This window comes from Choloepus didactylus, chromosome 20, assembly GCF_015220235.1.
Source record: "Choloepus didactylus isolate mChoDid1 chromosome 20, mChoDid1.pri, whole genome shotgun sequence".
In the NCBI taxonomy this organism is placed as follows: Eukaryota; Metazoa; Chordata; class Mammalia; order Pilosa; family Megalonychidae; genus Choloepus; species Choloepus didactylus.
Genome location: NC_051326.1, coordinates 26770266 through 26796383, shown reverse-complemented (window position 1 = coordinate 26796383; position 26118 = coordinate 26770266). Strand labels below are relative to the sequence as shown.

Below are 26118 nucleotides of genomic sequence, written 5' to 3'. Positions count from 1 at the left end.
ATTACTTGTTCATGCCTGCTCTGGCTAGGACTTCCAGTACAATGTTGAACAGAAGTGGTGAGAGTGGGCATCCTCTCCTTGTTCTTGATCTTAGGGGAAAAACATTGTCTTTCATCATTAAGTATGCTGTTGGTGGTAGGCTTTTCATGGCTTTCTTTTATCAGGTTAAAAATGTTTCCTTCCACTACTTTGCTGAGAGTTTTATGGGTGTGTGTTGAATTTTGTAAAATGCTTTTTATCTCATGAGATGATCAATTTTTCTCTTTTGTTTATATGAATTACATTTGTTAACTTTTTAAAAATTTTAAACAAACCTTGCATTCCTAAAATAAACCCCTCTTGGTCATGGTGTTTTGTCCTCTTCACATGTTGCTGGATTTGATTTGCTTATATTTTGTTAAGGATTCTTGCATCTATGTTCATGAGACACTGTAGTCTAAAAGGCTCCCCCCCCCGCCCCCTTTTAATGTCTTTGTTTAGTTTTGGTAGCAGGGAGTGCCTGTTTCATAAAATGAGTTGAGAAGTGTTCCCTCCTTTTCTAACTTGTGAATTTTTGTGTGATTGGTATTATGTCTTTTGTAGGAATCCGCTCTTGACATCTCTCAGTGCTCTGCCTGAGAGCAGGGGTCTCCTTGGCTCCGAGTTCCATTCAGACTCACCAAGCGTGCTGCCCTCTCCATGGTACTCTCACCTCCCACCACCTGATGCCTCCTCTTCCTTGACTCAGCAGCTGTACCACATGCTTTCCCTCTCCCTGTTATGCAACCTTACCCACACTCCCAGGAGTATTCTCTGGGCCTGCCTGAACCCTGGCTTTCCTCTAAGGGAAGTCTGCCTCTGTGGCCCTTGTTCACCCATTCCCTATGAGTACAGGGGCTAGATTCACCTTTCTTCTAGCTTCCTACTGCTATTCCTTCTCCATCCTCAAGCTTAAACATTCCTCCTTCAACCACTGCTCTCTGGTTTCTGTTTCCACCATTCCAATGAAACCGCTTTTGCAGAGGTTTTTCAATGATTGCCTTCATCAGCAGGAGGGAATAAGCTATGCTGTCGTAACAAATAACCCCTAAATTTAGGGGCTTAACATATAAGAAGTTTATTTCTCACTTATGTTTTAGGTCCGTTGTGCATTAGTTGCAGGGCTCTGTACTTCAGTCACTCAGGGACCCAGGCTGTAGAAGCTTTCAAGCTTACCGATCAGTGGAAAGGACACACAAGTTATACGCTCGTTTTTAAAGTTTCCACTCGGTTGTCACACTCATCACTTCCACTTGTATTTTACTGACCAAAGTAAGTCACATAGTCATGCTTCACTTCACAAAAGGTCAGGGAAGAACAACCCTACCAGCTGCCTGCAGGGAGAAAAGCTACAAATATTTAATGAACAATCCTAATTACTACCACAGCTCTTAACATTTAAATCTAAGGGGCATTCTTTTGCTCAGTGTACTTGGCTTGTGATGGCTGATACAGGTGCTCACTCTCTCCTGAAAGTTCTTATTCCTTGGCTTCTGGAACAACACTCGGACAATTCTTTTTCTTTTTCCTTTCCCAAACATGTCTTTTCCCTATGGTCTATCCCCAGCTCACTGCTCTTCTTACTCTTTACAATCTCTTCCCAAACCAGAGCTTTAATGATCACATTTACTTCTCCAACCGAGGCCTTTGTATGTCTGGATAGCGTGTCCCTTCCCATTTCTCCAGCTTGGTCACTGACCCAAGACCTGTTGCTTCCACTTCCCTTAATGTTTCTCAGTTGTCTCCTCAGGGTCCTTGTCTTGGTTTAAGTTCCTACTTCTCACTAGTTGGTCTTTTCAAATGCATCATCCACACTGCTGCATGCGGGACCTTTTGAAGCAAAGACTGAGGGCTAGGCTGCTTTGCCTAGTGGACCTTAGAACCTGATTGCTTTGGGGACCGAACTCTATAATCCCGTGCGGTGCAGCAAGCAAAGTGGCCCACTCTCATTTAAACACCTAAACGGCTGCCCTCTCCCTCCAGCCATACTGTTTGCAATTCCTAGAAAAGTACAAATTGTTTCAAGTCTAAATGTTTATGTACTTCTGCGTCGTTCTGCCTGAGTGTTCTTCCCTATCTTCTTCGACTGACTGTTAGGGTTCCCCTTGGGTGCTTCTCCTGTTTAGTCTTCTCCCAAGGCAGGGTCCAAGTCTTTATCCCTGTATCGCCTAGAACAAGTGCCCCTATGATTACCACTGCGGATACTAGGTTTGAGAACACGGTGCGCGTGAACTCGAGCTCTACGGGGCACAGGGCTCGGCGGGGGTCCGACGGCTGCACGAGCTCAACTCAGATCCTCCCCAAGAAGAACCATCCCGTGACGGTGGAGACAAACCTGCCGTCTAGCTAGAACAGAACCAAACAGCCTGCCCGCCCAGGAAGGGATCTTAACTACGTCTGCGCGGGGCCGCGGCGGAACAGAGTGTGCGCAGACGCGACCCGAGCGCGGTTGCGGCGTCTCTGCCAATTGAAGGAACGTGGAGAACCGCTTCCGGGGAAGCGGGGAGGCTGTGTGCGCCTGAGGCTTGGTCGCGGCTTGCTGGGGAAAATGAGATGAGTCGGGTGTGAATCTTTTCCGTCTGCTTCGCAGGGTCCAGGGGGATGGGGTCAGCCCTTTTGATCTTTTCCTTTCGATAGAGTCTTACTGGCAACGATGTGAGCTTAACTCGCCCAAACTGGTCAGCCTGTGGTTTCTGCATCTTTCCCAAATTGATTGCTCCTGCTCTCTCCGCGCCCGACCTGTCCTCTTGCGCAGATCCTCCCCACATCCCTACACATCCTTTCCGTTTATCAGGATCTTTTTCATCTGGTCCCTACTTATAAGGACGTGGAAGGGGGGTAGATTAGTAACACCTCAAAAATGTGAGTAGGTCTAAGGCTCTTAGGGATAGGGACAGTAAGGAGAGACTTTAGAGAGGGACCGGGACTCGATTTGGATCTTGAAAAGTAGGTGGACAAAGGACATGGAAGTTTAGACTGAGAAGAGAGGGCTCTGCAAACCCAGAAAAGGCATGATGGAGGGCATGGAGGCAGAGACAGCAGTTACAGCTGTCTAGTTGAAAGGAAGGGGTTCCACTACAGGCAGTTTGTAACTTGAAGGGTAAAGTTTATAATTTGATTGCTTTATACCTCTGGGTGCAAGGTGTTGAAAGGTTGGGGAATTAGTTTTTTGATAACTACAAATGATAATGGCATGCTATACTCTTAGAATTAAAAGTAGTGCCATTTCCATTATCTAAATTGGTACCTTTTAACCATTCTCCAGTTGTATTAATTCAGCTCCGAGAGGAACGATTTACCCTGATTGCAAAGTGCAGTGAGTTTTTAAGAGTTGAGGAGAGATGGTGTGCCAGTTTGAATGTGTTATGTCCCCCCCCCCCCGAATGCCATTATCTTTGATGTAATCTTGTGTGGGTGGACCTAGCAGTGTTAATTAGATTGTAATTCTTTGAGTGTTTCCATGGAGATGCATCCCACCCAACTGTGGGTGATGACTCTGGATAATTTCCATGGAGGTATTGGCCCGCCCATTGGGTAGGTCTGAATTAAATTACTGGAGCACTGTATAAGATCAGACAGAAGGAGCGAGCTTGCTACAGCCAAGAGGGACACTTTGAAGAATGCACAGGAGCTGAGAAGAGCTACAGATGAGAGATGGTTTGAAGATGGCCGTTGAATGCAGACTCTTGCTCCAGAGAAGCTAAGAGAGGAAAAACACCCAAAGAGCAGCTAAGAGTGACATTTTTGAGGAGCTGCAGCCTAGAGAGGAACATCCTGGGAGAAAGCCATTTTGAAACCAGAACTTGGGAGCAGACGCCAGGCACGTGCCTTCCCAGCTAACAGAGGTTTTCCGGACGCCATTGGCCATCCTCCAGTGAAGGTACCCGATTGCTGATGTGTTACCTTGGACACTTTATGGCCTTAAGACTATAACTGTGTAACCAAATAAACCCCCTTTTATAAAAGCCAATCCGTCTCTGGTGTTTTGCATTCTGGCAGCATTAGCAAACTAAAACAGATGGCTTGGTTTTTTGTCTTCTATTCTTAGAATCTCCCACCCTTTTACTAGCTGCATGGATTTCCTATCACTCTGTATAACCCGGCCCCTCTGAGCTTTGCACAGGAACAAATTCATTGTTCCTCAGTTTTTATCCTGTGACAGTTTGTCCTCCAGATCTTGAAGCCAGACATGCACAGTTTTCCTTAATTTGTCATCCAGTAGCAGGGGTTAGGAGATTCTCCACTTGTCATTCTTCACTCCTTTGTAACGTAATTCTGTGATGGTTTGGGCCATGTGGGTGACGCTGTATGCTTAAGTCTATTGAGTTGTCTGTCTTCATGGTTATCAAGCAGAATTAAAAATATAACTGTGGTGCTTGTATTAGTGTTGCTCACTCTGTTATGGAGTCAGTTTATATTATTTAAGGATCATACCCACAGAGAGCAGAAGGGTGGAAATGAATTTGCCTTGCAAATGAGGATTTCTGCTTTTCTTTTGAGTTTACTTTTCTGTTGCTGTCAAAAAGGTATCTGGCCTATAGAAGATAAACTTAAGTATTTGATGAATGAACAGATAACAAAGCCCAGCAGCCAGGCTGTCTTGAGAACAGTAAGGATTTTCTGAGGAAGGGGGATATTATTGCAAACTTGATTTCATCTTCCTTCTGATAATTTAATGTCTCATTGTCAGAGTTGACCCATAGTTTCCTGGAAGACACTGAATGACCAATCAGTAAATTCCAGGTATCCAAGACACCCAAGATAAATGTAATGGACCCAGAAGACATTCTACAAAGGCAAGAAACCTTAGATCTTATCTAGCATCTAACTGGCAGTTGTTTAGTTATGACTGGTGAGTACATTTTTATTCTTTCAAACTATTTAAAAAGTGTCTAAGGAACTAGGACTTTTAAGTAGCTATAATCATTTACATTTTTCAAGGCCTTGACAGATTTATGGCTTTTGTAGGTTCCCAGTAACTACCTTTCTTTGGATCATTCCTTTGACCATGGATATTTTGGAAACTGGTCTGATTCTGTACTTGGTTGAAATTTCATAGGGTACAGGTACTAAAACAATATTTCTTTTGTGTGTGTGTGGTGGGAGGGAGGGAAGTTCTTGAGAATAGGCTCATAATGCAGAATGTAAAGCTTTTATTTTTTAGTAGATTGTCTCTTGTCATTAGAAAATTGACACTTCTGTGGGAATGACATTAATGTTTAAAATCTAAAAACTTAAAATTGTGACGTTGGGTCAAATCGCTTTCCTTTGTCTGATTTACACTTTAGTGGGAATAGATAACTTATTTGTACACAGTACAATGTAATAATCGACAGTGAAGAATTTAGGAATTTTGTCAATGTAAGGTATAGTTTGTGTCAGGAAACACTGTTTAGAGACAACTGACTTAATGAACATAGCACCAAGCAAAGCTCAGGAACTCCCAAATAAATTCATGTTTTGACAGAATAAAACCTCCCACATGATTTCTGGGGAAACTGGAGTCTAAAGATAACTGACCATCACATTTATTAGGTTTAATCATAGGAAATTGCTGATAATTGCCCATTTTGAACCCCCCCCTCCCAAATGGCTCTTCTTTCGGTGCCTCCTTGAATAATTGCCAGTTAAAGGAGTGAAAAGCTGTATTATTTTCAAAGTTTGATGGGGTCAATGAAGAGATTTTTACTATGGCATCTTGTCGTGACTGGGCTGTGCTTAGATTATCATCATTGAGTTTCTTGTCTCTAAAATTGTTTTTGAGGAAGGGAAGGGAGAAGTGTGGGCTTTTGCTCATCAGTCATCATCATCCCAAGGTAGAAGGGGAGAGGGGGCTCTTCTTCAGGACCTATGAGAAAGTTATTTTTACTCTCCTTTACCACAGGATTAGCATTCCATGTCCTTAGAGTTTATGATGGGAGTGTTTTGCATATCAGTGAAGCTTCACCATCTTCTATTTCTATTAAGCTTAGAGAAAGAACATGGCTAAGAAAATAATCTTATTTGCTTTCTAGCCACCAGGAAACAATTTGTTGCCTTTGAAGTAACTTAGGACTGGAAAGGTTATAACAGAACCCAGCAGACTAAAAAGGCAGAGAAATATTAGTAGAACATCTAAATAAAGTGGACAGGAGTGATGCTCTAGAGCCTGTGATTCACTGGATATAAATCTGCATCAAGGTACAGATACCTATTTTTATCTTATTTGTATTTTAATGCTTCTCAATTTTCCTGGCAGTGATGTTCTCTTATCCTTAGGTATTACATAGTATAGGGTTAGAAGAAGGCCCTGTTAACAATAGTAGCCTTCACTTGATAAATCTGGCCTGGGAAGTCTGAAAAATATTCTATGAGATAACATTTGCCCTTGAACTTGTCAAGGTCTCCAGCCTATATTAGAAGAGCAGATGTCAGAATATTAATAAAACTGGGCTTTCTCGGATTACTATTTTTCTGCTGGTAGCCATGTTTTTACTTGGATATAGTAAGAAAGTTAGGTGTGGAGAGGCTTCACTTTTATGGTTGTGGACAATAGCATATGCTAAATATATCAACGGAACTAGAAAACTAGTCGTATTTTTAAAATAAACTGAATCAGACTTAGTCAGTGAGAAACAAGTTAATTTTATAAGGTTGAGGGACCCTTGTCATCCACTGGCTTTTAAGAATGAATGTTTCCAGTAGCTTCACGTGATTCAAGTTAGCCATGTCCCTGTAAACACACTAGACTTGACTGCTGACACCAGGTCAGTAGAAACCATTGAAGTTTATTGGCGGTCACAATGCTTACACTGTATGCAGCAAACACCCTTACAAGTCTATCCGCAACCTGATCACGCAAGAAAGGATTCACCACACAATCGCCAGAGGAGAAGGAAAAAAAAAAATTAACAGGCTTGTTTCCGGGGGTAGAGGAGAGAAATAAAAATAAAACCTAATTGATGAGTGTCTCATGGGCAAGAGCTGAACTAGAGATGCGAACAACTAGCAGCAACAGTTATGGAAAAAGTACAAGGCAAATAGCTTTCTCCATTAATTTTCCTCTGTAGGTTAATTTTTTTTTTAATAATATTCAAAACATTTATTATGGTTTTCATTTTATAAAAATGTATATTTTTTTTAAAGGGGTGGGAGAATGGTAAATACTTCATGCTAGGCAGACCTTGTTATTAAGAACCCCCTCCACTGTAATAACTTCCTCCAGTTCATACATTCATGAATGCAGGGTATATATATATATAAATATCCACACGCATACATCCACACACACTGCCTCAAGGGCTGGGGAAGACGAAAAGTTAATGGCCACACGCAGCTGGGCCTCTGGTGGACTCATCCAAGTTGCTCAACAGCAGAGCAACTGGCTTAATTACTTCTCTCAGGTCTCCATCTTACAGAGACCAGGAACCCTAAACATATAGTCACAGACTGTTTTAAAAGCAAGAGGCATCTGTCTGAGGATGAGGGTAAGAAAAAGTGGGAAAAAGGATGGAGATAAAAACACCAAACACTTTTAGCTGGAGTTGTTTGTTACTGTAAAAGGCCAGGGGACCTAGGGCAGCATCTATGGTTAATGGGGGAGGAACGGTGCTCTGGCATGGCTTAGAGTTCCTAATAACAAGGGTTAATACAGTAACAGGAAGTGATACTTTTGGGGCGAGAAAAGGGCAATAAGAAAAAATATACATTTGGAATTTTTACCTTTTTTTTTTGCCTCCCTACACTTGTGTCACTAAATATATCTCTGCACTTTCACACATTCTTGTCCAGTAAAGCTTCAGGCCACCAGAATACACATTTTCTTCACTCGCATACACAACCCCTCACATCAGCATTGGTGCACTAGACTCTGTAAAAATTTTTCAGTCACACTTTTTGTTTTTAAACTTGAGTCAATATAAACCTTGTTCAAAATGTTATGAAAAAATGTACATGTTTATACAAGGCAGGTTGTGGCAGGACACTGGGGGTTCTTTCCCCTTGGGTGGCCCCAGGAGGAGGGGGCTAGAGTCTCACACTTTTGTGTTGCTATCTCCTCCCACCACCCTTCCCACCCAATCCCCTAGGAACCAGCAGCGCCCTGCCCCCCAGTGAGTGCACTCATACCCCTATTCCCTGGGGAAATAGCTAGTTGACCATTTCCCCCACACCCCTAGAGGAAGGAACCAGGATCGGCCAGGCCCTCTCCCTTGTAATTGTTTGCCCCTCTGGGCCAGACCAAAGGTACGCTGCTCTGTACAGGTAGAATCCAAGGAGGTGTCAGCTCATCATGTCATTGCTATTCACGCCATAAGTGGAATTCTTCATCGAGTCGTTGACTTCTCGACGGAATGCTGACAGGTTCTGGGTGAACCTGCAGAGAGGATGCATGTGGGTTGGGGAGCAGGGTGTAAGGGAAAGGTCTTTGCCTAAAACGTTTTTAGCAGAGAAGTGGCTACTAAGAAGCAGAACGTATGAATCGATGAGTTCTGTTTCTAAGACATGTTAGTCTCAAGACTATAATGCAAAGTTGGGCTAGTTTTGCCCCCCTTTATGACCCCTTTCTTCATAGCAGGCCTTGAGATCTGGTTAAATCTTGGGCTTTGAGGGCCATTTTGGGTTTATGGCAGCTCAAAAGGAATCTGGTGTTGGGGCTCCAACTAACCTGGTCCACTGACAGAGGTGGGAAGTAACTTTCAGCAAGTGAGGGCAGTAAGAGAATGAAGCTGCCTCATTTCTTAATGCCAAGAGACCAGTGGTTTAGATCTGTGCTGTCCAATACAGTAATCGCTTGCCACATGTGCTAATCAGCACTTGAATTGTGGCCAGTGTGACTGAGGAACTGAATTTTTAATTGTATTCAATTTTAATTAATTAAAAACAAACACCTGATACTCACTTCAGTTATTAGAAAACCTTTTAAGTATGTTTGGACAACCTGGATATGGGAATCTACTTTGTCAACTCTGAAGTTTATGAAGTCTAAATACAGACCAGGTATTTCTGATGAAAATTTAGCATCTGAATTGAGATGCACTACAAGTGTTAAATGCATACAGGATTTGACGACTTGGTACAAAAAAGAATGTTAAAATTCTCAATTTTTTATATTGATTACACATTGACATAATATTTTGGATACAGGTTAAATAAAATAAATTATTAAAATGAATTTTGCCTGTTTCTTTTTACTTTTTACACATGTGGCTCACTTTTCTATTGGACAGCGCTGCTTTAGATGGTCTCCAAACAAAGACTTTCTAAGGAATCTCCCTTGCTTCAGTGATCTGAACAGTAACAACTGTCCAGGATTTCATGGCAGGGCCCTCTCCACTCACCTGTCTCTGTTTTTTGTAAGAAGATTTCGCTCGATGCCTTCCATCAGGTTTTCAAAACACAGATGCATAGCCTGCTGTTTCTCTGGTGGCTGGCTGTTCACGATACTGTTCCTTAGGTCAGAAAAATACTGTGGGGCAAGGAGTGAGAATATGGAGGGAAGGCAGATTAGCCTTCTGTCATCTGCAGGGTTGAAGGAATATTATTCTCCAAGGGGGAACTGCTACTATAAATGGATACATTATTTGAAGGATAATATATCTTTATTGTATTTAAAAAAAATAAAGAATTTTAAGTTTGTAAAGCACCCTGAGAGTCATCTGATCCAGTGTTTATTTACATTTATTTATAGCAGAGCTGGAACTAGAACTCAGGTTTTAGGTGCTTTGACCTCCAGGTACAATTCTCTCCTACTGTAAAGGATTTCTTTTACTACCAAGAAGAAAATACTTCCTCATCCTTTACCCCTCATCTGTTTGAACTGCCACACATGCTGCCTTCCAACAGCTAAGTGATTATGTGATTAGATACAAATGATGTTCAAAGCATGGCGATGGCAGGCTCAGTAACTGGGTCCTTTTCCCTCTGCTTTCTAGGGTGTTTCTGTAAGCATTTTTTCTCACAGGCCCCTGAAATGATTGCAAAACGCACCACTGCTTCTGGCTCTGGGCACCTGAGATCTGGTTCTCCTACCTTTTCATTAAGTAGTATCAAGCCAAGTAGGGGCCGGGACATAGACCACTGGTTCCTGCAATCTTCAAAGATGATAATGTTCAGCACCGTTGACAGCATCTATAAACAGACAATATGAGGCAGTGACCCTGGGGAGTGTGTGGCATGGTCGGTGGGAAAGAAAGTTACAGATTCCAAGTAGAGGAGTTTATTAGGTGAAGGCATTTTCTGTCTAGGGTAAGCCAGAAAAATGTTTTGTGAAGCTTCATTTTAGTATTATATTTCAAGGTAAAGTTTTCTTCTCAGATATTTCTTTTTCCTGTCTTTTAAACTGGTTTGATAATTTCATTTAAAAAAGGGACCTTCCCAGTTCACTCTGATTTTTGTGGGGAATGGAATGGGGGGTAGTCAAGCATTATTGCTTCCAGATACTTATCTCTGAGAATATAGCTTTATGTTTCCTTATCTATTTTTCTCAGTATTGTTTGTTTACATTGTTTCCCAAATCTTATTTTTGAAAAGATGTTGCATACAAATAATATGAGGGCAAGCATATGGTTTGATCTCTGTGTGGGCAGTTATTGCCTTCTGTCCTGCATTCTTGTTCCCAATCTGTAAATAGGAGTACAGGCCAAAAGAAAGATGATACTGCAGACCCTTGCTCCATCTTTGGCAGTAAGTAGATGAACAATCTTTTCAAGGAAAGAGAGTGCTCATGAGATGGGCCAAGGCATTGAAGATGGTGTGGGTCACTCAGAAGAACAATTTAGAACCTGACTTTTCCAGATATTCTATATCCAGTGATTACTCAGCAAACTCTCAAAATCAATTGCAATTTCAATGAATAACTTCACCCCAACAGTATTAACTTGATGAGATGTTACTCCAACTCATCATCTTGCTTTGCCTCCCTTCTCTTCCAAAGAGATTTCTTCCACTGTAGAATAAACCCCTCACTGCTTCAAAACCCTCAAGTGCCTTACCTGCTGTATCATCTCTGGATGCTGCTGCATGATATGCAGAAAACGGTCACTCTCCTGGTTCAGGGGCGTTGTCCTTTTCTTGGTACTACGTGACAGCTGCTTGAAGAGGTATGTCACGATGTGGTCCAGGCAGGAGCAACAGCCTGTGCACACCATGGTGTCTGGAAGGAAGAGGGGGAGAGGTGGAGTAAAGCAGGGATACTGAGCTACTGATGGTGACATGGGCAAAAACATGGATTCCTTTGCCCTAAGCTGAGAACCCAAGTAGGTACCCAGTAACACTGGGAACTGTGGCTATTTCAGCTAAGGCCATTACTCAAAATGCTTCTTGTAAACCTCTTACCTTCATGGTATAGCAAGGCCCAATTTCTAAGTTTGAGAGTAAGTGTGTGGTAATAGATAATATAAATAATACTGAAAATTGCTGACTCAGTGTGTTGTGGATATATGTTTTCTGCTTCATAAATTAGCATAATGTTGTTTATATTCAGCAAGTGCTCCTTTTGTGCCAGATATTATGCTAAGTGCTTTACAGGTATTATCTCTAATTTATTCTCATGAGAACTCCATGAGGTAGGTGTGCCATTTTACAAACGAGAAAACTAAAGTTTGGAAAGTTCATGTGACTGGCCTAAGATCACACTGCTAGTAATTAGATTAGAATGTGATTTGAATCCAAGAAGTCTGAGATGTGAGCTGATACTCTGAATTACTTGGGGGATGCCATCAAACCCAGTTTAATAGACATCTACGATTTATTAGAATGTGGCACTGTATTTTTAATCTCTAAAGCATCCCCAGGGAGAAGTTAGGGGGACGGAGCACCAAAGACTGGTCTCTGTTTTTATGAAGGGAACACTGCAGCACAGTTTGACTAGGGGAGGCATAGGCCAGAGGACTAAGGGGTGAACCCTTAAAAGAGTGAACCATGCTCTGTTTTCTATGGGGCTGATATTTTCAGTAGAGGCCCCTCTATTTTCAAGAAGCTATAAAACAGCCTCCCAAAGAAAAGTTTGATACGTTGCCTGGAATGTACTAGATATGGCTATGAAGTAAATGCCTATCAAGAACTGGCACAGAAGTGTTGATAATTCTGTGTCTACCTAGGTGTAGATAAGACATACTATGTGCATTTGCAATATATCATGATTATCTCACAGCCAACTTAACTTCTTACTTATGTTTTGTTCAACCTCATATAAAATATGTTTTATTCTCTGAAGACACACACCAAATTAGTATGTAAACAAAATGGTTGGCAGGAACTAGCTAGACTAGGATGAAAAACCTCATGTAGCTGCTGCTTAAAACCCTTCCACAGCTTCCACTGCCCCTAGGATAAAAGTTTAAACACCCTAATAAGTTTTAAGGGCCCCCTTCATGATCCCCAAATTTGCTGCTGTTTATCTCTACTGCTTCATTTCATTCCTCTCCAACTCTTCTGCCCTAGCGTGCCAACCACCTCAATTTCCTTTTTCTTTTTTGCCTACAGGTGTTAGTACTTGCTGTTCCTGCTGCAAGGAACCCTCCTGGACTAATCTGTTCAGCTTTTGGTTTTAAGATTTGATGCTAATTCTTCCAGCAAGCCTTTCTTGACCCCCCTCCTCAGAACCAGGAGTTTAGGTATTCTTCCTGAGGGCTCCTGCAGCAGTTTGTACTCAACTCTACTGTAGTTCTTAAATATGGTAAACTGGCAGCTGCCTGTTTATGTGACCTTTTCATCCACCAGACAAAAAGCTTCTTAAGGCTAGGGACTATATGTTGTTAAGAACTGTATCTTCAGTTCCTAGCACACTGCCTAGAACTTAGGAGGGGATCCATAAAGTATTTGCTGGATGAGGATCTACCCCACGAGTTATGTATTCTGTTGTAAGGGCTAACTCCACAAAGCAGTAACCCTGCTGGACATTGAGGCAAGATTGTTCCCTTCTGTTTAAATGAGGAAAGAAAAAACAAAAACAAAAACAAACAAACAAAAAAACAACCAACCTAAAACCAACCATCCATCCAACTCAGATGCTTACCAAGTGCAGTAAGTCCTTCAGAAATGGAAGAGAGAATATACATGATGACATGAGGTTCCAGGCTTGCAATAAAGTTCATATGGTCCTGGGTTAGGACTTCCAGTAATGAATAATAAGACTGGCTGAGCTTGGGGTAATCCTGTGGGAGAAGAGGAGGAGGAAAATCAGCTTAGGCATGTGTGCCTTAGCATGCATGAAGCAAGATCTGAAGTAAAACAGCTTAGTTCACTTCAGATGGAGAAATAAAAGACCTAGTTATAGCAGAAAGGATTTAGCTTTACTATCTCAAGAGAAACACTGAATCATGGTCTCAGTTTAAAAAAAAAAAAAAAGACTGGAATGTGACAAGGGGCTAGATCCTGTCAATGAAGCTTAAGGCTCACCAGGAGATCACTGTGGGGAATAGAGAGGAGCAGCTTGATGAAGGTCTGTAGAGCATTGTCCAGGGCATCATCTCCATAGAGACGAAAGACTCCAAAATTGACGTAACTTCCACTGAGAGCAGCCTTCAGCATGGAGAAGCAGATGGAGATGCCCTTGAGCTTCAGTGCATAGACCTGATCCTTTGGGACCTCTCCTAGTGTCAGGATACGATTGCCTGAATAGACATATAATACGTATGTATGTAAATATTTATTCAATCACAATATAATCGATAGTTTATATACCAATTTCAACCCTCCTATTCAAAAGAAATACAAATTCTAGCAGGCCCTTGGTGACTGCTGGCACTCTAATAGAAACCTATGAGGAACACAAGTCTATGAGAATGCTGTCCTGGCTGTTGCCGGGCTAGCCTGAGACTCACACACTAATGCTCTCAGGGTGGTGACTGAGCTGGAATTCACTTCCAGGGGTGATGCTCCTTTAAAGCACTCACCATACATTGTTATCATCTTGCTGGTTTCTCGGAATAGCAGGATACCATTGGGAGAAGAGACGTCAAACTGTAGTCGCTGGGATCTGAGCAGAGAACACAGAAGTAGAAACAGTCAGTGGCTGGAAGATCAGAGAATAGAAAGGCTCTTCAGGCTCATATATGAGTACCTTGGATGATTTTTTTTGCACTAAAATGTGCAGATTACATATCCTGATGTGAAAAAGCCCCAATAAGTCAAGGATATTTAACCAGTGATGTAGACTGTACCCTGAAGACCAACATACAAGATCCAGGCTCTACTACTCAAATTAAAAAAAACATTTCAAGGGAACAAAAAGGAGGCAGCAGATAAAACTACTCTTAAAATTTTCAAATTTCATTGATTAAAATGTAGCCTCTTCCACAGTTAGCTCCTGGTACTGCTAACTCATAGACCTTCAGCCATTAATTTTTATGTACTTTTATGGCTTCAGTGGTAACTAAGGGAATGGTAAGGATTGTTACTACTTCATAGGAAGAGAACATGCAAAGATGAAAAATGACTTGGAATGGTATAACAGAAGTCAGGCAAGGATGGGGAAAAAAAAAAATAGTTTTGAGTTCCTGACTCTTGTTCCCCAGACCAGAACACCTCTTTTTTCTGCTCTACCTTTTAGTGAGCTTCATTTGACTCTGGTTGGTTAGTCCTCAAACTCAAGAGTTCTCCTCGACTCTTCTTTCCTTCCCTCTCCATGTCATCAAAATCAAGCTCTAAAATACGTCCTGAACCCATCCCTTACTATGTGGTCTCCCTGCTTCCACTCTGCCCCCTATAGTTCAATTTCTTACACGGTAGTCAGAAAGATACCTTTAAAAAATATACATGAGATCCTTTTAATGTCTCATTTAAAATACTTGAGTAGCTTCCCGCTGCAGTGGGAATAAATGTGTACTTCTCCCTGCTGCCAACCCAAGCCCGACCCGACGGGCCTCTCTGCCTCAGCATCTCCCGTGGGGTGTCCCTCATACCACACTCCGGCCACTGTGGCCTTTTTCTGTCTCCCTGTCACAGCAAACTTATCCCATATTAGGACTCTTGCAGTTGTTTTCTATTCAGAATACTCTTGCTCCTTTTCTTTGCATGGCTGCCAGAATCTTTTCTGTCATTTAGATCTCAGCATAATATAACCTTTCTCAGAGAGGCCTTCCCCAACCTTCCTACCCTTCAACTTCCTCTCTATTCTATTGCCTTGTTTTATTTTTGTCACAGCACTGATCACTGTTTGAAATTATCTTCTGTACTTTTTATTTTTATTGTCTTAACTGAATGTAACATCTAAGAGGGCAGAGATTTTATCTGGCACAGTAGCTAGAAAAGTGCTTGGGAAAGAGCAGATGATACCAAATATCTATTTTATAAATGAAATAATATAAGCCTCACAGGAGGCTATAGCCTCTCTGAATATTACCCACTCCTTCATGAAGGTAGTTCTAAAAATTATGAATTCTCCCAGGAGTCTTATGAGAGGCAGATGCACATACCAGAATCCTAGCAAAGCCAAGGTGCTGGATTTTTCTTTTTCTCCATTCCTAAATTGTTGGGCAAGTCTAAAATTTGGTATTTTGGAACTCTTTCCTGACTTCTTAGGTAAATTTCTACCAATCCAGCTGTAATAAATACCACTCTTAAAAAAGGTATTCTGATACATCCTGTATTACTCTTAGTTGTCTCTAACTATGAAATGTGATGGACATGGCACCATTACCAAAACTTAACTTTTGTATTTGTTGAGAAGGGAAGTAGGAATCTTGGTTGCCAAATTCACTTCTCATAAGAATGAATACCTTGAGACTCTTTTTAAAGTTTCAATCAGCTAAGGCTTTGTGTGGTTGGGGATATCCTTATTTAAAACAAACAAAAAGATACATTTTTAGAGATTTTCAAATTTTAACAGGAGTAAATCTTATAAGCTTCTACAATCTGCCTGAAACACTAGATAAATCAAATTCTCTTAGGGCTTTCTCAGGGAAAAGGGCAGTTGTGTGCCCTTCGAAATTATTCCTCCTGCTTACCTATTATGAACTAATTCAGCCATCAGCTTGAGCACAGGTGTGGTACAGGCTGGATCATGGTACCAAAGTTCAATTGCCCGCTGGAGAATTGGCATGTAAGATGGATATCTGTAAATGAGAGAAGCTAAGGAAGAATTTGTGAATCCAGAAAGGTTCTGAATTTAAAATAATTTTTCAGCACTAGCTAAGCCCCAATTTTCAAATTATAGTTCTCTAATTTCCTGTCTTTTCTTGTCTTTCTGACCAGATGTTAAAATATTCCCTTTAATCTAGAATAAGAATTTGATACCTTTTAATTTACATAATGTCTTTCTTCTGAGGAGCACAATGTATTTTATACTGTTATTTATCCTAACAACTTCTACATGATAAGGGATCAGCTATTTCCCTTATATAATTATTGGAGAAACAGGACTCAGATTTTAAATGATTTGTTCCAGATTATAAAGTCACTAATAAGGTGATACTTCTTAATTCCTAGTAAAGCTGTCTTTTTAAGTAGTTTGAACTGTCTCTCTTTTCTAAGTGTAGCAAAATTCATGTGGAATAGCTCCACAGTGGTATAGTTCCAGAGGCATTTGTATTTGTGACCCAAAAGAGAATTCTGGAAACTACCTCCCTCATTTCCAGTGTCAATGACCTGAGCAGACATTACGTCATTAGACCACTATGGAATGGCAGCATACAGGACATACGTGGCAGGACTTTTGGATAATTCTTTACATTCTTTGCCTCCACCCTTCCTCTGTCCCCAATTATTCCATCACCCATTCATACTCCAGTTAAGGCTTGCTGTGTTATGCTCCTAGTTTGAGTTAGGATACATCCATTCAAACAGCATCATGAAGCTGGTCTTGGCATTGAAGGCAAATGCTATCCCTCTCAGGTCTCTTACTAGGCCAACAAGAGTTCGCTGTAGGAGAAGGCAAAAATATGTTAAAATAGAAAAATAAAACCTATAGCTGCCCATTAGGGATTTCACATTCTGTAATCAAATTCTTCCTCCCAGGATTCAACAAATACTTCTTCCCAAATATTCTGGATCAATCTCTTCCATGCAAGAATGGAGTCTATTTACTTGGAAAATTAGTTTTGGAAATCTGTTATACGAAGAAAAAGGAATGGTTTCTGGCCCATCACAGTAAAAGGAGGGGCTGATAAAGTTTAAGAATTACAGTGATAACTCAGATGTAAAAAACAGAAAAGCAAAAAAGCCCATTTGGTCAAGGTAGAAGGGTTATATCCCTAAAGGCCTGTTTTTGTACCTAATCACACAAAGGTACCAATAACACAGGAACTCAAATGCAGGCCCTCCAAGAAGGAAAATAAAGAGGGCAGTCTATCTGGTACTTGTCTCTTTGGTTGGAGTGTCTGGAAATATGACTGAGGTGTTGAAACTTAGAACTAGAAAGTACTATATTCTTTTCCAGAAAAAGAGAGACTGAGGTCTTAACAGGTCTAGTAACTTGCCCAAGGTCATGCTGTTAGGTGGTAGAACGGCTAGGATTAGAACGCAAAGCACCAAGATCCCAAACCAATACTCTATTATTGTTATATCATACTCTTTCTCAGATAGAACTTTTACTTGTGGGCCTTGAACAACAATTAGAGCACTTTTAAAAGCAGTCATCAATATGCTCGGGAAGGTAGCCTATTTGGTGTCCTGACTCATTTGTCAAAAATTACAGTACTTCTGCTAACAGCCTGCTTTAAGCAAACAGCTCTATTCCTAAACTGATACTATAAGCTCAGTTTTCAAGTCTAAGACATGGTCACCCTAAAAGACTTACCATGATACCCCTTAATTAAGTAGTTGATATTGGTTGCTGCTCTAAGCCTCCATTACTAATGTGTTACACATTAGCCTTAACTCTGAATGGTACCCATCTCAGACCGCAGAACACAATTAGAAAGGAGAGAGAGAGAGCTGGACAAAGTGGTGTTGCTAACTAACTTCTCTACCGATTTGAAGGTGGAAAGCCAAGAGGCTTTCAAAAGGTGAAAACAAAGGGGAACTTGAGAAAGTGAGGTAAACCTGGCATTTTTTTACGGCTCTAGTCCTGGTTATCTGGTGGCTCTATAATTCAGCCTCAGTGTTCTTAAGAACATTGCAAAAATTCCTAGAAGAATTAATATCCTAGTATCTTCTGTTTTGGGCACAGAGGATAGAGGCCAAAAGATCAGGTGTGTGTGAAATAAAAAGAGGAGGAAAACAAAATTCAAGAAATGACAATTCTGAAAGCCAGGAATCGATAACTGAGAAGTAACTTTAAAATTCCATATATATGGAAATTCAAAACCCTTCTAAATGACTCGTGTCAAAGAAGAAATCTTAATGGAAAGTAGAAAATATAAAGACCTGAATGATAATGAAAATGTTACATATCAAAGCCTGTGGAATACTATACCTAGAGAACATTTACAGTCTTAAATGATTAAATAAGGAAAGAAGAGCAGAAAAGTTAAGAAGTTAGAACAGAATAACCCCAAGGAAAATATAGGAAAGGAAACAGTATAAAAGCAAAAATGAAATAGAAAACACAGATAAAATAGAGTTAAAATAAAGCCAAAAAATGTTTTCTTTTTATCTTTTTTCAAACACTGTTAAAATTGACAAACCTTTGGTAAGACTAATCAATAAAAAAGAAAGCACAAATAAGTAATAGTAAAAATGGAAAGGGAACATTAAGTTGTAAGAGAGATTAAAAAGACAATGAGAAAAATATAATTTTATGCTAATATTTTTGAAAACTTAGACAACAAAAATCCTAAGAGCTGCCTGAGAATATACCTTAACATGGAAACAAGAGTTTATAAATCTGTATTGGTCCTTCTATTTCAAAATTCCAGGAGCCCAAAAGATGAAATAAAAAGGTAAATCAGTGGATAGTTCATGGATAAGCACTATTTCGCTAATGCTGTCACTATCAAAGATCGTCTTTAACCAGAACCTGATCAGTCAGTGGGTGAAGGACTCACCTTTGCCTCTTGCTCGTTGAAAGTATTAGTGCTAAACATCTGGGCCACAGCCTCAAATGCTGCTGTGAGTGGCAGCATGAATTGCTCATACTGATCTTCATCCTCTCCTGGAAGGAAAATAAGCCAGGGTGTGACCCCAGTATAAAAAACTCAAAGCTGTGTATGCATGGAAAAGAAGATGGAATGAAAGATGAGTGGATCCAAGGATAATTCCAAGGGGTCCCTTTATTATCTTACCAGGTAGCGGTAGTGATCTAAGAATAAAATATCTATAAAACATACTTTTTGAACTAGAAAAGTCCAGAAATCATCTAGTCCAGAGATGTCTTAATTTTTCAATAATTGGCCAACAATCAGAGATTCATATGTGTACAAGGTACTATGTTCTTCATTTTTCTTTACATGAGAACTATAGCCAGTTGAGAAAGGACTGAGCCTGCTGTGTGAGGACTAGATGAGACTCACACCTGAGTTGTGTGCTTGTGGCTTGTGGAGCCTTATTCACCCTTATTTTTCTTTATTCAGTAATCCTTCATAACTCTGGAAACTTTTAAATGTCATTTTAGTGGGATTAAATTTCAATAGCTCAAAATTATAATGACATCATTGAACTTCAGTTATTAGTGGACCCAAAACTGATAAGATCATAGCTAGAAAGGTGATTAAGCCCTCCTTCCTTGTTCATATATGCCAGTGAATTGGAAAATAAAAGTTTTATAGACCATCTCAGAGTGTTGTACCTCAGCATGGGAGATGAGGAGCTATCTGGCCAATGACATTAATTAGGAATCTCAGTTTCAATCCCTCTATTTTACAGATGAGGAAAATGAATAGAATTTTAAAAACCAATGCACATCGGATAAAAACTTCAGGGGCACACTGCTCTTGTCTCCTAGCTATAGGAACCATGATAGCATGATCTGTTTTTCTCCCTCACGTCTACTTTTCTATCCTCAAATAAAAATTTAGAACAGTGCCAGATGATTTCATGAGCCTCTAAGGTTTACTGCAGTACCTAAATCCACCATGAGGAGACGCCCAAGTGCTGTGTAGAAGGTAGTTCGACACCGCATGTCTGTCAGGTTGGACTGATTGTTAATACCCAAAAATGAAAAGTGCTCGCTCTATTGAAAAAAAAAAACAGAAAATAAGTTAAAAAGATAAAAGCATGAGTTAGAGTCAGAATACAAGCGAGTAATTTTGGAATTACTGAGCCCTTTCAAACTAATGGCCACATGGTCATACCCAAGGATCTGAGGATGTTTTTTTGTTACTGTTGTTACTTATAGCTAATTTATCTGAAGTATGAATAATAGTAGTAGGTGACTTCACCATAACTCAGATCATCTGGATCCCAAGAGTAGGTCTATAGAAGTTAAGTGTAATATGGCAGATTAACTTTTAGGAAAAAATTTGGCAATGTGTTGTGAGTCAGTGAACAAGGTCTTCTGCTGTAGTGGCACCAAAAAACTCAATGAAAAAATCTGCTTTGTGTACTGAGAATGTGTATGGGCAGCTGGAGATTAGAAACAGGAAGAAGGTAAAATCACTCACCGTGTGATTGTTCAGCATGAACTGTACTGCACTAAGCTTCACTAGTTTCCTTACACTACTGTATGTAAAGACAAAGGGAGAAGGTCAAGGAAAGTGTGAAACAAACTAAGAATCTTAATTTAAGGGAGACGGAAACTCTCCAGGATAAATTACAATTTATTTCTTTACTATGAAATCCTTACTCAAATATCTTATTTTTCTTAACTGCTTGAGTATGCCACTTACAAAAAGGAAAAAAATGTGTTCTCTTAAAAGCATTCTTTTCTACGCAATATTTAGTGACCAATATGAGAGGACCCATATCAAACTCCTATCTGTAAGAAAATAAGATAAAACCTAGCATTTTCCCACCAAAATCATGAATATTCAGAGTAGCTTTTCTCAACAGGGTTTCAAAGAGAAGTCCTAATACCTGCCTAAGGTATTCATGTGTGTAAAGATTTAATTTCTTGCCTATGCATTTAGAATGGTGTGAGCTATATATAATCTTTGAAAGAACTGAGAAAAAATCACTCAAATATCCACCCTCCCCCAATAATTTTTATAAGATTTAATTCTCTCACAGAACCCTGGTTGTAAAAGACTGTCCTAGAACAATTCAAACTTTACAGAACTAATCAAGTCAAGAGGAAGTACAACCACTTGTTTTATTGCAAAACTTGGTTTTGGCTGATAGGGCAATCCAAGAAGGACTTTGCCTCCACTGAGAAGGCTAAAATCTTGGCCATGCAGTGTGTATACCTGTGAAACAGATCTGCTGGCTATTTCCAGACTGTAGGAATAGTCAGGGAGAAATCTGTAATAAACTGTTAGGTTATATGTTGGCTCATTTTTGGGGTCTGGAATTATTTCTGGATTTTGCCTTGGCTGCAAGGAAAATCGAAGATACTTCAGTATACACACTAAAGAGCTAAATTAAAGCAGAAAAAGCAGGAGGCCATGATTTCTGTTGTATACAGACTCTATCTTAGAAAAGGATATCCAATAGAGAGGTCATTGAGAAGCTGTAGTGTCTTGGAGGTGATTGGTTCACAACGGCCCCAGTACTTCAAGTTGGTGATGCTGCAGGACAAAAATAAAAAAAAAAAGCAAGAGACACTTTTGATTTCCCTGGTTTCCGTGAGGGTTGGGTGAAGAAGAAAACCATCCATCAAAAGTCACCACACATCTCCATCACCAATTCACAGACATCACGACCACAAAAAATGGGTATAAAATCTCCGTACTTACATTTGGTTGACTAGAAAAATTATCCTTCAGATAATCTTCACTACTTGGTTCCAAAGCTACACTGGCCCATACCCAGGCCCTTGGAATTCTGGGGGCACTCCAGGGCTGATTTCTGCAGCAAGGGTAAGAGATTTCTGCGGCAGTGATAACATGCAGACGTATGCAATTCTGCACCTGCACCATCCACTGTCAGCTGCAGAATTCTAGTAGCCCTTGCTTCTGGATTCTTGGCTGGGAGAGTCCTTTAGACCCCCTTTGCTTTTTTCATCTTAAATTATTAACCAGCTCATGGATATGAGTGTTCAGGGGCAAAATGTTACTTTGCACAAAGCCCTGGGTAATAATATATTTGGCTTCTAGTATGTGCTTTAATAAATTGAGCTCCTAAAAGAGGAAATGTAACCAAAGGGGCATAACTTGGGAAAAAAAAAAAAAAAGAAAAAAGAAAGAAATAAAAGGGCCAATTAGGAGATTCAACGTTGAAGACAGTCCAAACAATAGCACTAGATTTAGGAGACTCCAAACTCTAAAAGGGTGATGCTTCTTGAGAGGAAGAAGTCTATTTTAAAGTAGGACTCTCCTCTTGTGGGCATAATTAGTGAAAATGAGCACCAGAAAGTGAAAGCCTACTCTGGGCATCCCTGGCAGCACAGCCATTGGGTGAGAGGCTGATCACCAATCACTGCAGAGGCAGGTCCATTTTGCTAATGCCATGACAGGGGTTTCACCCCATGACTCCAGAGGCTCAAGATGAGATTTCATAGGAACACAATTAAATCCTTTCCTGTATAAGCCTGGAATGCTCTGGGGCCGGGCCATACCTCTAAGCACAGGTTGTCACACACTCAAATGCACAGTTTTCTGACGCAAACGATCAATGCTGGAATACCAAGGCACTGGCAGCAAAATGCCAAGATCACATTCTACAAATGCAACAGGATTTTATGGGATTCTTGCTGATGGCAAGCTAAGACACTTACATTTTTCCTATGAAGACACTAAGGACCATGGTCTCATCATTCAAGCCCAGAACTTCTGAGAGTCGGCGGTACAGCTGGTAGTGTGTTAAGGGAAGAGAAAGTAACCAGGAAATATGGATTAGAACAATCACATCCCAGTATTATTTTTGTTCCACATTCAGGGAGTAAAATGTTGGGAGAAAAATGGGCAACAATGCTGGGGGAGACTTTATCGAAGGGATAAGCTAGTTTCTAGTATTATTGAATACTGGTTAGATGCTGAGCTATCTTGTTGGTCCCCTTCAACCCTGAAATTACAGAAAGACTACTGTTCTGAACATTCATTCGTGTACAGAATCTACTAAAAATTGCTGATTTTGTGGGGAATACTGACGTTTTGATGGGACATTTGTTAAGCATGTGTAATACTATAGAAATGGACCCAATTCTTTGATGAATCTCCCAGAATTCTACAGACTAAGACGAGATAATTGGACTCCCTTGATACCTAAAATTTGGAGGCTGTATTTTAACTGTTATCAACTTGTTTTCCTCAATCAGCAATTCCACAAGTGAGAAGTGAGAACTAAATGTAGCCAATTGAGAGTCTCTATTACCTTAGAGGATTTCTGCACCTGGTCCCCAATGTAGATTTTACGAAACTGTTCAAAGAAGCTCAGCATGGCCAGTTCCAGCTTCTCATTACCCGCCTGAGCCAAGCGAGAGTCTGTGAGGTTCATCAGCTGGAGCACCCTAGAGGAAGAGCAATGACACTCTCAGCAGCAGGAGATCCTAGTCACTAAAAAATCCCATCTACCCTGCAATAGTCCGGTATGCCTCCTTTCCTTTCCCATCCTATCTGGAAGGTGTTTTCTGTAGGCTCTAAGCTCTGTTGAGGGAAAAATTTGTTCATTTCATTTCTGCCCCACTGGAACCAGAGCCGAGGAGCGAATGACTAGTTAGATGTTTAATACTTTCTATTCACCAAGACTGCAGTTGAGGCAGAACTCATGATCGGCTTAAAAGTAGTGGAAAAAACACTAGTATGAAGGGTAATTGTCTTTCTTGAAAAGTGAGAGCTTGGGTAAAGCAATTTATTTTCTGAATCTCAATTTTTCATCTTACAAAATGAGACTGGACTAGACCAGTGGTTCTCAAGTCTTTTTTCCACAGAGCCATGATAGGAAAGGAGACGTGAAGGATAATGTTCACAGGCAGGTAACATGTCAAGGGACAAACAGCAGATATGCTAGCTGTGACTTCATCCCTTTTTCTCTATACCCTTTCCTCCAAAAGAAAGCATGTTAAAATGCAAGTGAGTGAATGCTGAGTGAACAGGAATCATCTTATGACAAGTGAGTCATCTGACATGTTAACAGTGTGAGAACAGGCAACAAACTATTTGAGGCCTCTCAGGAGTGAATTAGACTCAATCATTGTGTTGCAACCCTCAAGCTGAGAACCAGACACTGTGTGGTCTAAACGTAGGTATTAGACTTTCCTCTTAAATCTTTGCTCAGCCCTTCAAAAATTGCTGATGGGACAATGCCATGGAGATATTTGTCAGGATTAAGGCACCTAAGGGCAAATGGGCATCTGATAAACAAAATGGGGGTGGGAAAGAGACAAATGGGATTTCCTGAAGAATGAGAAATATAGTTCAGGTCTTTAAGTAAGATGTCTGGGGACCAATAAATTCTAAGGTATTATGTTAAAATGTGTTCATCTCTAAGGAGGGCACCTGAAGGTTTAGAACCCTTTAGAGTAGCAGTTCTCTGCAAGATCACAAAACCATTTTCATAATAATACTAGGACATTATTTGCCCTTTTCACATTTTACGTGCAGTCTCACATAAGGGTATAGTGGGGTTTTCCAGAGGTTAAAAGAAGTGTGATATCACAACAGATTAAATGCAGAAGCAGCTATGACAATCCAGTTGTCTTCTATTAAGCCAGAAATTAAAGAGATTTGTAAATATGTAAAACAAAGCCAGACTTCTCATTAACGTTTTGGGGAAATTTTTCATAAAAATATATTATTTACATTAACATGTCATGGGCTTGTTATTTTAAAATGAATTAATAAATATTTTTATTATTATTATTTCTCAGTTTTAATTTCTAATACAGTAAATACTGACAGTTATAATCCATTTAAACAAAGTTCTTTGATGTCCTCGATAATTCTGAAGGTAAAGTAAGCCTTGAGACCAACGTTCAAGAATCTCTGCTTTTGCATATTAAACAAATCCTGCCTTTTTATTTGTTAGCCTCCCTCCAACACTTGACTCAACTTAGAAAATTTAAATGAACTTCGCTCATTTAAACGTTTTTACTAAGAAGAGAGAATTACACATAAAATAATGAGCTCTTGTATGGCCAAGAGATTTGAAAGGCTATAGGAAATCTATCTTTGGGGATATTCAAAGAACCATAATTTCCTATTAGACTTATTTTCATTTGGCAAAAGCATTCTACATTTCGACTGACGGCTTGACATGCTGAGCCCTCTGTCTTGGTGCTTGTCCCTATGAAGCTTGTTACTGCAAAGGCGAGGCTAAACCTGCTTATAACTGTCCCTAAGAGTCTCCCCCTGAGTGCCTCTTTGTTGCTCAGATGTGGCCCTCTCTCTCTAAGCCACCTTGGCATGGTGATCTTACTGCCCTACCCCCTACGTGGGACTTGACTCCCAGGGGTGTAAATCTCCCTGGCAATGCAGGATATGACTCCTGGGGATGAATCTGGACTGGGCATTGTCGGATTGAGAACATCTTCTTGATCAAAAGGGGGATGTGAAATGAAATGAAATGAAACTTCAGTGGCTGAGAGATTTCAAACGGAGCTGAGAGGTCACTCTGGTGGACATTCTTACACACTATATAGATACACTTTTCAGGTTTTAATGTATTAGAATAGCTAGAAGTAAATACCTGAAACTACCAAACTCCAACCCAGTAGCCTTGACTCTTAAAGATGATTGTATAACAATGTTGATTACAAGGGGTGACAGTGTGATTGTGAAAACCTTGTGGATTGCACTCCCTTTATCCAGTGTATGGATGGATGAGTAGAAAAATGGGGACAAAAACTAAAGGAAAAATAGGGTGGGATGTGTGTGGGGGATGATTTGGGTGTTCTTTTTTATTTTTATTTTTTATTCTTATTCTCATTCTTTCTGGTATAAGAAAAATGTTCAAAAATAGATTCGGGTGATGAATGCACAACTATATGATGGTACTGTGAACAGTTGATTGTACACCATGGATGACTTGGTATGCGAATGTATTTCAATAAAACTGAATTTAAAAAATAGACTAAAAAAAAAAAAGCATCCCACATTTCACTAAATCTGAGATGCTGTCGTTAAACAAGAACTAAAAGCTACTCCCACTTTGGTTTTCCTAATTCTGTATCCTATTTTTTTCTAAATTACTGCAAATGCATAGTAATTA

General features: G+C 40.2%; 1 protein-coding gene across 3 annotated transcripts in view; it reads right to left on the bottom strand.

Annotated features, from left to right (window-relative positions):
- Positions 1–6765: 6765 nt before the first annotated feature.
- The window catches only part of XPO7 (exportin 7), a 99571-nt gene continuing 80218 nt past the window's right edge, over positions 6766–26118 (bottom strand). For all 3 annotated transcript variants that reach the window (XM_037812519.1, XM_037812520.1, XM_037812521.1), the window contains 15 exons: positions 23284–23419; positions 22688–22761; positions 21459–21539; positions 20478–20541; positions 19939–20047; positions 18924–19030; positions 16769–16857; positions 15945–16052; positions 13893–13975; positions 13396–13610; positions 13013–13151; positions 10989–11149; positions 10027–10125; positions 9336–9463; positions 6766–8371 (listed from right to left, as the gene is read on the bottom strand). In XM_037812519.1, coding sequence (XP_037668447.1) covers positions 8278–8371; positions 9336–9463; positions 10027–10125; positions 10989–11149; positions 13013–13151; positions 13396–13610; positions 13893–13975; positions 15945–16052; positions 16769–16857; positions 18924–19030; positions 19939–20047; positions 20478–20541; positions 21459–21539; positions 22688–22761; positions 23284–23419 — 1687 coding nt within the window. In that variant the 3' untranslated portion in view covers positions 6766–8277. The remainder of the gene's footprint in view (positions 8372–9335; positions 9464–10026; positions 10126–10988; positions 11150–13012; positions 13152–13395; positions 13611–13892; positions 13976–15944; positions 16053–16768; positions 16858–18923; positions 19031–19938; positions 20048–20477; positions 20542–21458; positions 21540–22687; positions 22762–23283; positions 23420–26118) is intronic.